The sequence below is a fragment of the Anastrepha ludens genome, chromosome 3 (genome assembly GCF_028408465.1).
Source record: "Anastrepha ludens isolate Willacy chromosome 3, idAnaLude1.1, whole genome shotgun sequence".
Classification (NCBI taxonomy): Eukaryota; Metazoa; Arthropoda; class Insecta; order Diptera; family Tephritidae; genus Anastrepha; species Anastrepha ludens.
In genome coordinates this window covers 99312357-99325538 of record NC_071499.1, presented here as the reverse complement: position 1 = coordinate 99325538, position 13182 = coordinate 99312357, and the positions used below count along the sequence as shown (strand labels likewise).

The window sequence follows — 13182 nt, the reverse complement described above, 5'->3', positions numbered from 1 at the left end:
GACCTGGCAACAAGCGACTACCACCTTTACCTCTCATTGCATTCCTGAGTGATAAGAAATTGGTATCAAGAGAAGAAAATCGATTACTAAAGATTTTGTCAATAAGGACCAAGACATCTATGAGATGGGCATTAGGAAGTTACCTTTAAAACGGGAACAAATTATACAACAATATGAAACATTTTAAATAAAGTTTTGAATTTTAGGCAATAATAATGGATTTATTATCCCCAAACTAATATTACGATTTCATGACATTATAACATTTTATGTTACTTGAGAACCCCTAATATACACGTATATCAATATAGGTATTTAGTTTTTTAATTGACATTAGATTTCACCTTGGTGAGGTACAATGATTCAATTTAAAATAAAAAAAATAACTTACGAGCATTAAAAATGACGCTGACCAGATAAAAACAAGTTGTAGTAAGATATAACTCCGTTTATATATTTGCACGTATAACAAATGGCAGGCAATCAGAATGTATCTGAAAGAAAAATAATATAACAATTACATTATAATTTACAAATATAAAAAGAGGAAATCCTTTGTAACACCTATTATTTAAATTTTAAATTCTTACCCAACATTTTTCTTTTATGCCCAGATAAACAACAATTTTATAAGGCTATCGAAGTAAAGACTATTAGTGTAAAACTACAAATACAATCTTGATTTATTAAATATTAAGTGTGCTACCCTGTAAACATAGCTTTATAAATGCAACTCTGCATATCCCGTGAGCAGAAATCAAAACTTATCTTTATTAAAAATAAATAAAGGCAAAAATAACGGAGGAAGTGGCCATAAATTTCACAAAAGCTAGACAAAAAAATATTTTAAATGCTATGGAAACCATATCCATATCTCAAGTAGGTATATAAACAATATGTGCAAGCTGTGAATAATGCGCACCACAGGACCCGGGGTCACTAGGTACCTAGCCTCTTACATCGAGACCGCAGTGCGCGATGAGGAATCACATCTTACAAGAGGTAACAGTGTCTCTCCGAGAACAATGTCGATCTAGACTCTAATACACCCTTCCTCGTAAGAACAGTTTCAATTTATGACAGTTAGTGAGGTAGATGTCCTGAAAGCTTTATCCAAAATAAAGTCTAATGCAATAGGCGACGATGGTATCTCGCTAAAACTCGTCCGTATAGTCATCCAATATATAATAGGACCCCTTACCCATATAATAAAACATTGCTTGACTAGTTCATGTTTCCCAGCAGTATGGAAAAAGGCTATAGTTTTCCCAGTCGCAAAAAAGGCAAATGCTATTTATGCTGGTGACTATAGACCTATCAGCATACTGCCCACATTTTCCAAAGTTTGCGAAAACTTGATGGCCACGCAAATTTCATCATTTGTACAGAACAATCGTCTACTCTCTCCACTACAATCTGGCTTCAAACAAAGTCACAGTTGCTCGACTGCAATGGTTAAAATACTGGACGACATAAGAATTAGTTTTGACAACGGAGACTTGACTCTACTTTGCTTACTTGACTTCTCTAAAGCATTTGATTCAGTGAATCACAAATTGTTATGTTATGTGAAGCTTAAACACTATTTCGGCTTCAAAGACAGTGCGGTGAAGCTCATGGCCAGCTACCTTGGTGGCAGAACACAGAAGGTCAAGACCAGTAAATCAACATCTCAGTCTAGATACGTACACACTGGAGTTCCGCAAGGGTCTATCCTTGGTCCGCTTTTATTCAGTCTTTTTGTCAATGATGTTTTTAACGTTTGTCAGTCTGTGAATGTCCATGCGTATGCTGATGATATACAATTGTACTTGTCCTGTCGTATTGGTCTCGTTGAAGATTTATGTTTCAAAATAAACAGTGATTTGTCTGCTATTTCTGTATGGGCTAATGAAAACTCTTTATGTCTGAACGCGTCAAAGTCATATGTCTTACCTATATGTAATAGTGTCGTGCATGTTGACAATATCCCTAAATTGTGGATAGGTACAAGTTCCCTTACCTTTATGGACAAGGTAAAAAATTTGGGGTTCATTCTCAACACAAAACTTACCTGTGCTGACCATATAAATAGGGTTGTGGGGAACATTTATGCTACATTGCGTAAGCTGAGAGTCTCTGCAACATTCACGCCAGAGCAAACGAGGCGCAAATTAGTTCTCCAGCTAATTATGCCTCTCATTACATACTCTGAGGTGGTATACAGCAAACTCGACTCCACATTTTGCCATAAACTGAATGTGGCATTTAATAACGCCACTCGGTATGTATATGGGATTGGCAGATATGAACATATCTCTGCATGGCGATCAAGGTTACTGGGATGTTGCCTTAACAGTTATTTGTCTGCTAGAAATTGCATATTTTTATGCAAACTTACACTATTCAAGTCTCCGCCCTATCTGACAGAGAAGTTGATACCAGTAAGGTCTCGCAGACACAACAAATTCATCGTTCCAAAATTTAATTACCTACCATCATCTAGATTATTTTTCATTAACGCTATTAAAGTGTGGAACTCATTACCCGACACTGGACGGGTAAGGTAAGGCTGGACTTAACAGATTTAACTTCAGGGCACAAGTCTATAATTACTTTAAAAGTGTTTGATTGCATTAAATTAGAGCATTAAATTTCTCTTTACATTCTCTAATTACTACTTTTGTTCTTTCTTCTCTAAATCCTTCTTTTCTTTTCCTATTGCTTCTTTTCTTCTTATTATTATAGTTTAGTTTAATATATTGGATTAATTCGTAAATGAACTGGTGTAAAATTTTAGACTAAGAAACTTGTATGTTAAAACTATTCCAGTTGCTTATAATATTGTTGAAGTACTATTAAAAGACCTTAGTCTTACTATGTACTATTTTATATAAACAAATAAATAAATAAATAAATAAATAAATATAAATGTGGGGACACCACAACTAGATTAAGCTTATTACATTCTTAATAATTATCGTTTAATTTGTTCATATACTTTTATTCAATTTTAATATTTTGAAATGCAACCATGTCTGACTTTTCATTTGTTTTTAACTTCTCATTCTTTTGCTTTGTACTGTTGAGCTAATAAACGAAATAATTTTCGGTCTCGTTCTTTTTGGATCGAGCCGTACAAGTAAAAACATCGTTTTCGCTATTCACAAGCGCCCACGTATATGTTAAAGTGATAGCGACCAAATCTGCTTCAAGGATCAAAGCCGCAGGCTTGCTAAAAGCAAGCACGCACGGTCGTGCATCAGTTTTACTATGTGTGAAACACTTGTAAGTCGCATCGAAAACAGGCTATCTGGTTCGCAAAAAAAATATTAAAAAAAACTCCAAAATAAGAATGTCGGACAGAAAGGATTGGCAGACCAGAGTCATATCGGATCACAGTGACATATCGGGAGCGTACTCTGAACAGTTATCCTTAACCCGTTCCTTTAAACTCCTAGACGGATGTAGTGCTTTTAAGCTGAGATCTACGCTATATACAAAGCAGAAAAAACGACAAGACTAATGGACTTACCTCCAGCAAACTTTATCATTTTAGTCTCAATGCCTCAAAGCGCATCAATTCAAGATGAGTTACAGACGCAGCGTAGTTTAGAACCAGCCGGACAATTGCAGTGAAAAAGCGGGAAAGATTGGGGAGATAATCGTTTACTTTGGCACAAAGGCCACCAATGTAATTGCACGACGCCAATATCGAATAATCGCAGTGTAGGAGATTCCCTCTGGTCGCTGTGAGCTTCGATATTGAAAAGAGTGAAAAGACACCACCCTCTTTTTAGAGATTCGGTCTTCAAAGATTACTGATGAGTGGCGATCACTCAGATAATTTGCGATCGACTATATAATGGCATATAGTAGCGTGTAATGGCTGACTGTGGGGAAAACTTTCTTCAGGTGCAGCGCTACTAAGACAGTCCTCTCGCAGGGGCGGTATAGTTAAGCCCGCGGTTTATCCGGATATTTATAGCGGTTAGAGCTTTGGTGGTACTCTTCGGAAGACATGCTGATGTGAGGCTGGGGTCCGATGTTTCGTGTAGAGTGGGAGTAGGAACGCTTCGAGAGTCTTCACTACTCGAGAAAGGAGAGTTGTTGGATGATAAGATTTCCCCAGGATTCAGTAGTGGGACCACTCTCTTCTCCTCTTGTCAGGAATTATGAGAGTGGCCATAGACATATTGTGAAGTACTCTACTCGCAATGGACTCAGGTTTTTCAGCATCAACATGTTAAGTCTGTCAGGGTCAATGGCTTTTGATGGTTTCGTTTTGTTGATGACCCGCTGAACCTCCATTGGAGAAAGCCCGTGGCGCACTGTTGTTCGGTAGTTTGTGCAGCCGTATGGTCGCACGACGCTTGGATCTATTAGCCGGAGGATGCAATATAAATTGCCAGCTAAAGAAACTCGCGCATCTTTTCGGGTACGACGAAGTGCAACCGCTGAAGGTGATAGCCACCTTGTGGTTATGGAATGCCCAAAATGTAAAACATCATTCGAAAATAAATATATACCTACATATAATTCGCGCGTACACCCTTTTTGGGTGTTTAGCCGAGCTCCTCTTCCTATTTGTGTGGTGCGTCTTAATGTTATTCCACAAATGGAGGGACCTATAGTTTCAGGTCGACTCCGAACGGCAGATATTTTTTATGAGGAGCTTTTTCATTGCAGAAATACACTCGGAGTATTGCCATTGCCTGCCGAGGGGCGACTGCTATTAGAAATCACTTTTTCTTCATTTTGGTCTTTCACCAAGATTCGAAACTACGATCTCTCTGAACTCCGATTGGTAGTCACGCACCAACCCATTCGGCTACAGAGGCATTCGGAAATACTTTAAGAAAATTAACACAAATGGCGTATAACGTACTTCCTCCCATATTCGCACAAAACTACGACGAGATGCTGAAAAAGGGTCATTCTTTGAATTGATATATATATTGTTATAAATGTAATATATCTAAAAAGTATACATTTAATAAATATTAACAATAAATGTAATACGTCTTGAAATTTTCAATTAGTGTAGAATTTTAGCTAACCCCCACATGATAAAACATTATAACACTCTTACCTATTCAATGTGATTCCAACCATGCTTAAAAGGGATACAGCAACGTTGCCATAAAATATTATTGGAAATATTTTACAAAGCGTTTCTCCAAAAGTCCACTTCTAAAAAAGGAAAATAACATTTAATAATATTTTCAACACGAAATATGTATCTATGTATGTATAATAAAAAAGGCCGTAGCCGAATGGGTTGGTGCGTGACTACTATTCGGAATTCAGTGAGAACGTAGATTCGAATCTCGGTGAAAGACCACAAAAAAAGGAAGAAAAAAAGTTGTTTCTAATAGCGGTCGGCCCTTGCCGCAATGGCAAACCTCCGAGTGTATTTCTGCCATGAAAAAGCTCCTCATAAAAAATATCTACCGTTCGGAGTCGGCTTGAAACTGTAAACCCCTCCATTTGTGGAAAAAAAACTCATGCTTAGTGTCATGATATGATATGACACGAACAAGTGCGATTTTCAAAACCCTGTTCTCATACGGATATGACGCAATTCTAGGTCCAATTTGTAGATTTTACGCACAAACTGACTAGAACTTCGAACAAATATGTACGTATGTATATACACGAAGTTAAGTTGGATGTCTGATCAGTCTTCTTTGTTATAGTTTATATTGGGTTGGAGGATGATTCCATATACAGTTAGTAACAGAAGTAAGTATACACCGGACACGTTTTCAATTTTCACCCAATCGATTCCTTCAAACAACCTAAGTTATAACAAAATTGTGTTTTATTTACATAAATGAAATACAAAAATTATATTTAATCCAAATAATGACAAAATTTTAAAAAGGAACAAATTATAGCTTTTTATATTAAACTTTATAAAAATTCATGTCTCAAAAGTAAGTATACAGTTCATCATATTATTAATTTGTGAAATCAAGAACATAATTAAAATCAAATCCTTGTATTTGGCAGGATAACCATTAGACTTTACAATCGCTTTAAGTCGTGATGGCATTGATTTCACCAAGTTTTCAGTTACAGCTGGTGGTATTTTATTCCATTCCTCTTGAAGGACGTTTTTCAGTCGCCGTTTTAAATGTTCCCATAAATGTTCGCTTGCGTTGGTATCCGGGGTCTGTGGCGGTGTTTCAGCTGTTTTCGCACATTGTTTAACAGCCACTCTCGTACAATGTTGGATGTGTGCGTGGGATCATTTTCCTGCTGGAAGATAAAGGTTCCTCCAAGGCCCAATTTCGTAGCCCTTTCATTTAAAATGTTTTTCAAAATATTTAAATAACCATATCGATCCATAATATTTTCGATAAATACCAAGTTTCTAACCCCGTTCGTAGCCATACATCCCCAAACCATCACAGAGCCCCCTCCAAGCTTCACAGAGCCGGTCTTATTGTTTGGATCCAATTCCACGTTAACTTTTCTCCAAACTTATTCACGGCCATCAGATCCACAGATACTGAACTCACACTCATCAGAAAATATGACTTGATTCCAAAACGTATGGTCATATTTTTCATGATCTTTTTCGAATAAAATCCGTTTACTCCGATTGACACTACTCACGAAGGGCTTTTTCCTAACATTGCGCCCATGATAAGCAGCACTATGCAAAACCCGGCGAATAGTTTGGCTGCTAAATTGTTTTCCAGTCTCATTTTCATCTTCAAATTTCAATTTGGGGTTTGTCCCGATTTTCCGTACGACTAAGCTTTTTTCTCTGGGACTCAAGAGCGGCGGACGCCCACAACGCTCTTTATTAGTGGTGCTTCCCGCATTTTTATATTTATTCACAATCTTCTGAACTATAGCAAAACTTCTATCTATCAAAAGATTTATCGTAATGATTTATGTTCCTTGTGATATTTTATAATCAGTTTTTTTAAATCATCAGAAAGTTCTTTTCCTTTTGGTGCCATTACTAAAAATGTCGGAAAAATTAATACAAAACGTACTTCCCTAAATTTGTATACTCACTTTAACTATTTCCTCTTAACAGCTTTAGCTTTTTTAATCAATACGTAAAAATAAATGTTATGCTAACTGAACAATCGTTTGCTGTATACCAACTTTTGTGACATAAATTTCGCTGGCATCAAAGACAAAGCAAAGCGTGGATAACGGTACCTAAAATTTACAGCTAAATTAAGGCGCATATGAAAGCTCATCCCAGTACACAATTACCATGTGTAAAATATTTTGATTACATATTAAGGAAAGCGTGGCTTCCGAACACCTGACGCAAGAGAAGGACGATGCGACCAAAAATTCCTTCCATGAGCGCCTGGAACGTTCTCATGAGCGCTGGCCGTACAGTCGGAAAATTCTGCTCGCACAACGAAACATCAGATAACTGGACTGATACATGTGAAGAATCACTACAAGATCTAGTCAGTACGCTAGGTCAGGAGCCTGTTAGAAATATCGTAGTAAACATCCCAAAAGACATTATTACAACGCAGAGATAGAGTAGACAATAAGCACAGTACTCTGGAGAGAAGCAAGCTTTGTGTTTATACCGAAAGCAGGTAAAAGTAACCCCATCCTCTCAAGGGAATATAGGCCAATCAGTTTGACCTCATTCTGCCTGAAAACGTTTGAGAAAATCCTCGAAGCCCTCATTAGAGAAAATAGGATGTCAGACTTTATGTCTAGGGCACAACGAGCATATACTAAAGGTAGATCCGCAGAGACTGTGTTACACTCACTAGTGTTAGTTATAGAGAAAGCTCTAGAGTACAAGGAATACGCTTTAGGAATATTTCTAGATATTAGTGGTGCATTCAACAATGTGTCGAGGGAAGCCATTCTAAGGGGCTTAGATACAACAAATACACAATCCGCTGTTTATTCATGGATAAAGAACCTTATATATATATATATATATATATAATTGGCGCGTACACCCTTATTGGGTGTTTGGCCGAGCTCCTCCTCCTATTTGAGGCGTGCGTCTTGATGTTGTTCCACAAATGGAGGGGCATACAGTTTCAAGCCGTCTACGAACGGCAGATTTTTTTATGAGGAGGTTTTTCATGGCAGAAATACACTCGGAGGTTTGCCATTGCCTGCCGAGAGGCGACCGCTATTAGAAAAATGTTTTTCTTAATTTTGGTGTTTCACCGAGATTCGAACCTACGTGAATTCCGAATGGTAGTCACGCACCAACCCATTCTGCTACGGCGGCCGCCTTTTAGGTTGTAGAATAATACGTGCGGAATGGAACGAAGCTAAACTCACTAAACTAGCATGTGACGGCACGTCACAAAGTGGCGTTCTATCGCCACTTCTCTGGTTACTCGAAGCTAATAAGCTATTAACGAAATTTGAAATTTAAAGCCAATTACACTCTATGGTGCTCTAGTGTGGTGGACTGCATTGCGAAAAACGACACACAAAACACGTATGGAAAGTATTCAATACTTTGCACGACAGGGGCAATTAAAACTACTCCTATGGTAGCACTTGAAAGAATAATCAATCTATCACTGATTGACATTGCGGCAGAAGGTTTAGCAGCTAGATCTGCCGCAAGACTTACGTTGCCGCCAATCTCTAATGAGATGGCCAAGCAATATCGTATAATCTTACGCTGGGTTCTAGGCCACAGAGATATACCAGGGAACTGTAGGGCAGACCAACTTGCAAGAGAAGGTACCTGTATGCCAAACATAAGTAATTTTATGGAGATACCTCTCGCAACTTGTAAGCCTCCCATTAAGGACACACTAATCTGCAAATCAAAGATGGATTAGCGTTAACACCTGTGAAATACTAGGCAAAGATGATCAAGGCTAAATTTACGTCTTTCCAAGAGTATTATAAAACTGAGTAGACTTCAACTGGACATTGTCTCAGAGGAAATCATGCAAGGAGATTAGTCGTTTACACGCATGATTTCTGTCGTAGTTGCAGAAATGAGGAGTTGGAAACAATTCAACACCTTTTTTGCACATGCCCAGCTCTAGCCAGAAGCAGGAACCGATTTTTAAAATCCTACTTCTTAACGAATATAGATAATCTATACACTTTAGGTATCACAACCTTTCACGTTTTGTTAAAAACTCAGGATGGTTCAATATGGAGAGGTAAATGTAGCGCAGCCCCCGCGGCTCACAACGGACCCATTTCGTGGTCTAAGTACCATCGTTGTCTCTATGTGCGATGCGGCTGCCAAATTTGAGGATAATAGGGATCTAACGCACGTAATGCAAACGGGTTTCCTGTCGCAGAAGGTTTTTGTATGACCGTAGTGTTGACAGTTAGGGCATTGAGGAATCTCGCGTTTTGTTGAAACACAATTTTCGAGTTAAATAGATACTTGATCTCATATATATCTTTATTGTTCGGGCTCGGTTTCAACTCGGCCACTTCCACTGATGTTGTGTGTATTTGTCACTGTGTGGCCGAGATCTTTAAGCTCTTGAGAGATTTCTTCAGTGTCAATAGATGCGTGTATATTTTTGAGAATTACCTTGAAGTTTCGTTTAACCCTTCTCATGCGTTTTGGAATATGCCCTAGCATACGAATTTTTTTGAAAAAGACCTCTAGCCATGGAATCCTCGTTTCTCGAGTATTCCACAGAATGGCAGGGAATATTTTGTTTATTACAAAGTTATAGCTTTTATTAATTCCAATTTTTTTTTTAAGTTTTACACGGTACAATGAGGCAAAATACACATACAGTGGCTCACAGCTATTTCGTGTGCCCGTTTATCAAAATAAAAAAGTTTAATATTTTTGTATAAACTTTATTTAGAAAAAAAACGTCAACGTACATTCAAAGATAAATTATTTCTTGTTACAAACATACATAAATAAACTTAAATTATTTCTTCTTAAATAATATATTTACAGCAAAATCAAAATTATAAGAAAATCCACGTCACACCTTATTTCGTGTGCTTAACCAAACTAGAAAAAACATGATTTTTTTTTTTAATTTATTATGTTTTTACTAATCTAATATTTTGTAGGGTAGCCTTTTTGTTTTAATACAGCTTTTAACCGGGATTGCATGGAGCTAACAAGTTTTCCAGTGTATTCAGGAGATATTTTCTCCCACTCCACTTGCAATGCTGTTTTTAGATCTTGTTTGTTGCTTATGTTATGTTTTATAATTTTTTGATCCAGAATATTCCATAAATTCTCAATTACATTGAGATCAGGTGATTGTGCTGGCGTTTTTACCACATGAGGGCAATTCCATATAAGCCACCGTTGCACTAATTCCGACTTATGCTTCGGATCATTGTCCTGATAGAAGCTGAACCTGTCCCGAATGCTTAATTTTTCAGCACTTTGTAGTAAATTATTTTTTAATAAATTCAAATAAATAAATAAATCCATAATTTCGTAGATAAAAACCAAGTCTCCGACACCAGCTGTTGACATTCAGCCCCAAACCATTACATGGCTCCCACCGTGTTTTACTGTACCACGCAGATTCTTCGGGTCCAGCTCCGCGTTGGGCTTACGCCAAACGAAAGACTTTCCATCGGAACCAAAGAGGTTGAATTTGCTTTCGTCGGCGAAAATAACGTCATTCCAAAATGTTTGGTCTTTATTAACATGGTTTTCGGCAAACTCCACCCTTAATCTTCTGTTATGCTCATTAACAAACGGTTTGTTTCGAGCTGTACGACCATGGAAATCAGCTTTGCGCAGAATTCTTCTTATTGTTTCAGGATTACATGACTTATCAAGTACTTTTTCAACCTCTTTTGTCAAAGCTGGCGCACTAATTCGTGGATCTTTTTTAATTTTTCTTAATATCCACCTTTCATCAGCTTCTGTAAAAATTTTGTTTGGAGCTTGGCGGCCTTTGTCAACCACTCTTTTTTCACGAGAAAAGCGTTGAATAATGTACTGTACTGTGGAAGTACTTAAACTTACAATTTCAGCAATTTTTTTCTGCGACTTTCCATTTTTGTAATGCGTAATCACTAATTCGCGCCTTTCAATCGACGTACGACGACCCATCACGGTATTTTTAAATTAAGCTGGACAACCGACTACTTTCAATGTGTAAACTAAATAAGGATATAATCTAATATATTATGCAAAACAAATTTCTATAATTGCTAACCGGTTTACTGGCACCGATAACGGTAAAAGTGAACACACGAAATAAGCTGTGACGTCAATTTACCTAGTATTCTGTTTTTGTTGTAAATATTCTACTAAAGCAGAAAAAATTTGAATGCATTTATACATGTTTGTAATTAGAAATAATTTATCTTTGATTGTGCATTTAAATTTTTTTTAAAGTAAATCAAATAAAAATAATTTTACAATTCTTTAGTTTAACATACAGCCACACGAAATAAGCTGTGAGCCACTGTATATGTAGGTACATAGTACTGTTACAATGCATAGGGTGAGAACAAATGCGCAGAAAAAAGTTTCGCTATTTTTGTTTTTGTTTGTATGCATTGTCTACTCATAAATTACTCGTACACTCAATTTCGTGCCAAATTTCGCTTGTTAACAATGGAGTGGGGAGCTAAGAAAATCGTATTGCAGTGATTTCATTACATAGGTGTGGTAAAAGTGCAAGTGAGATTTACGAATTGCTGAAAAAACTTAATGTTTCGAGAATGTTTGTTTACCACTCAATCAAAATTTTTTCTTCAACGTCTGAAGTGACAGACAGAAAAAGAAGTGGTTGTCCTTATGTAGTTTGAACCAGTGCAGCCATTCGAGAAAGAATTCGCAGAAATACCCTTAGAAAGCAGAAAATCATGTCCGGGGAAATGAATCGACTAGATCCATGTCAAGATTAATTACATATAATCTCCACATGAAATCCTTCAGCCGGTCAACTGGTCATCTTTTGACAATCCGCTTGAAGAAAATTGGGCTCGACAGATTCAAGCAGCTCCTTCGGTGGCACGAGGTCAGCGGCCATGAAAATATTTTTTTTCACGGTTGAGAAAATGTGCACTGTTGAAGAGGTTTTTAATAAGCTAAGCTACAAAATCTATACTATAACTTCTAAAGACGCAAAAAATGTTGTTCCAAGGGTTAAGTGTGGTCACCATCCAGTCTCCGCAATGGTTTGGTGGGGAGGGTCTTGTAAAGATGTTACATCTCTTCATTTCTGTGAAGTATAAATTATCTTCCAAAAAATATAAAATAGTGCCGTCCAAAACATGAATATTAGCAGCTTGACTTCAGTTTTTAGTTGAATTGAAAAAAGTATAATTATACAATAATGCTGGGGAGCAAGTTGAAATTAATAGCTTTCTTTTCCCGAGGTTTCTAGCTTTGACGATATTACTACACTGAATTTATAAATACCAACCGACTGCCATCAACTGCTGCTTAGGACTAAGTAGGCAATTGAGTAGTGAAGTCCTGACTCGATGAACAAAAATCACTTGCCCGTCCCATTATATTATATGACGAAGAAGGCTTGGGCAATAATAACACGTAATGCAACTGCCCTTGAAGTGTTTGAGAGAAGGATTGTAAGAAAGATTTTTGCACATTGGCGACGACAACCACCGCAGACGATAGAACAACGAGCTGTACGCAGACATGGAGATAGACACAAATGCACCGGGCCTGAAAATATTCGATACGATGCCCGAGGGTGGTGGCAGATTAAGACCTCCTCAGTGTTAGAAGGAATTGACTTAATTTGTTATTTCTAATTTGCTTTGTACTTAGCGGGGTTTCCAAAATCGCTTGACGTAACTGTGCCAATAAGGATGAAAAAATTAAAAAATTTAATATTTTTTATAGTGGTGACTTAGAAGACTTTGAGGAGGAATTAAATGCTTGATAAAAAATAATAATACATTTTCTAATAACTCTTTCCATAACAATTTGCGAGAATGAAAGATAGAGTGTATGAGAATAGAAAGAAATTTGGAGAAAAAATTCATAATTTCTACAACTACCTTAAATAGTTGACGACCTTATTCCATATCAATAGTATATCAATAGTATCAATATATCAATAGTAATTAGAAAGAATGAAGCTCATACACATTATTAAATAAAACATTTACAATTTACAATTTTTTCTTACAGTTTTCGAGGTAAAATAAGCTTTAATTTATAACTACTATTGGAAAACATGGTTGGGGATTTTTTTGTGATAGTTAAAATACGATTTCTATAATCTCTAAATCTTC

General features: G+C 36.9%; 1 protein-coding gene across 3 annotated transcripts in view; it reads right to left on the bottom strand.

Moving 5' to 3' along the window:
- LOC128858587 (protein trapped in endoderm-1) overlaps positions 1–13182 on the bottom strand; it is a 67610-nt gene that overhangs the window by 14635 nt on the left and 39793 nt on the right. For all 3 annotated transcript variants that reach the window (XM_054094979.1, XM_054094980.1, XM_054094981.1), the window contains exons 4-5: positions 5072–5172; positions 392–494 (exon numbers count right to left, since the gene is read on the bottom strand). In XM_054094979.1, the coding sequence (XP_053950954.1) occupies positions 392–494; positions 5072–5172 (204 nt within the window). The remainder of the gene's footprint in view (positions 1–391; positions 495–5071; positions 5173–13182) is intronic.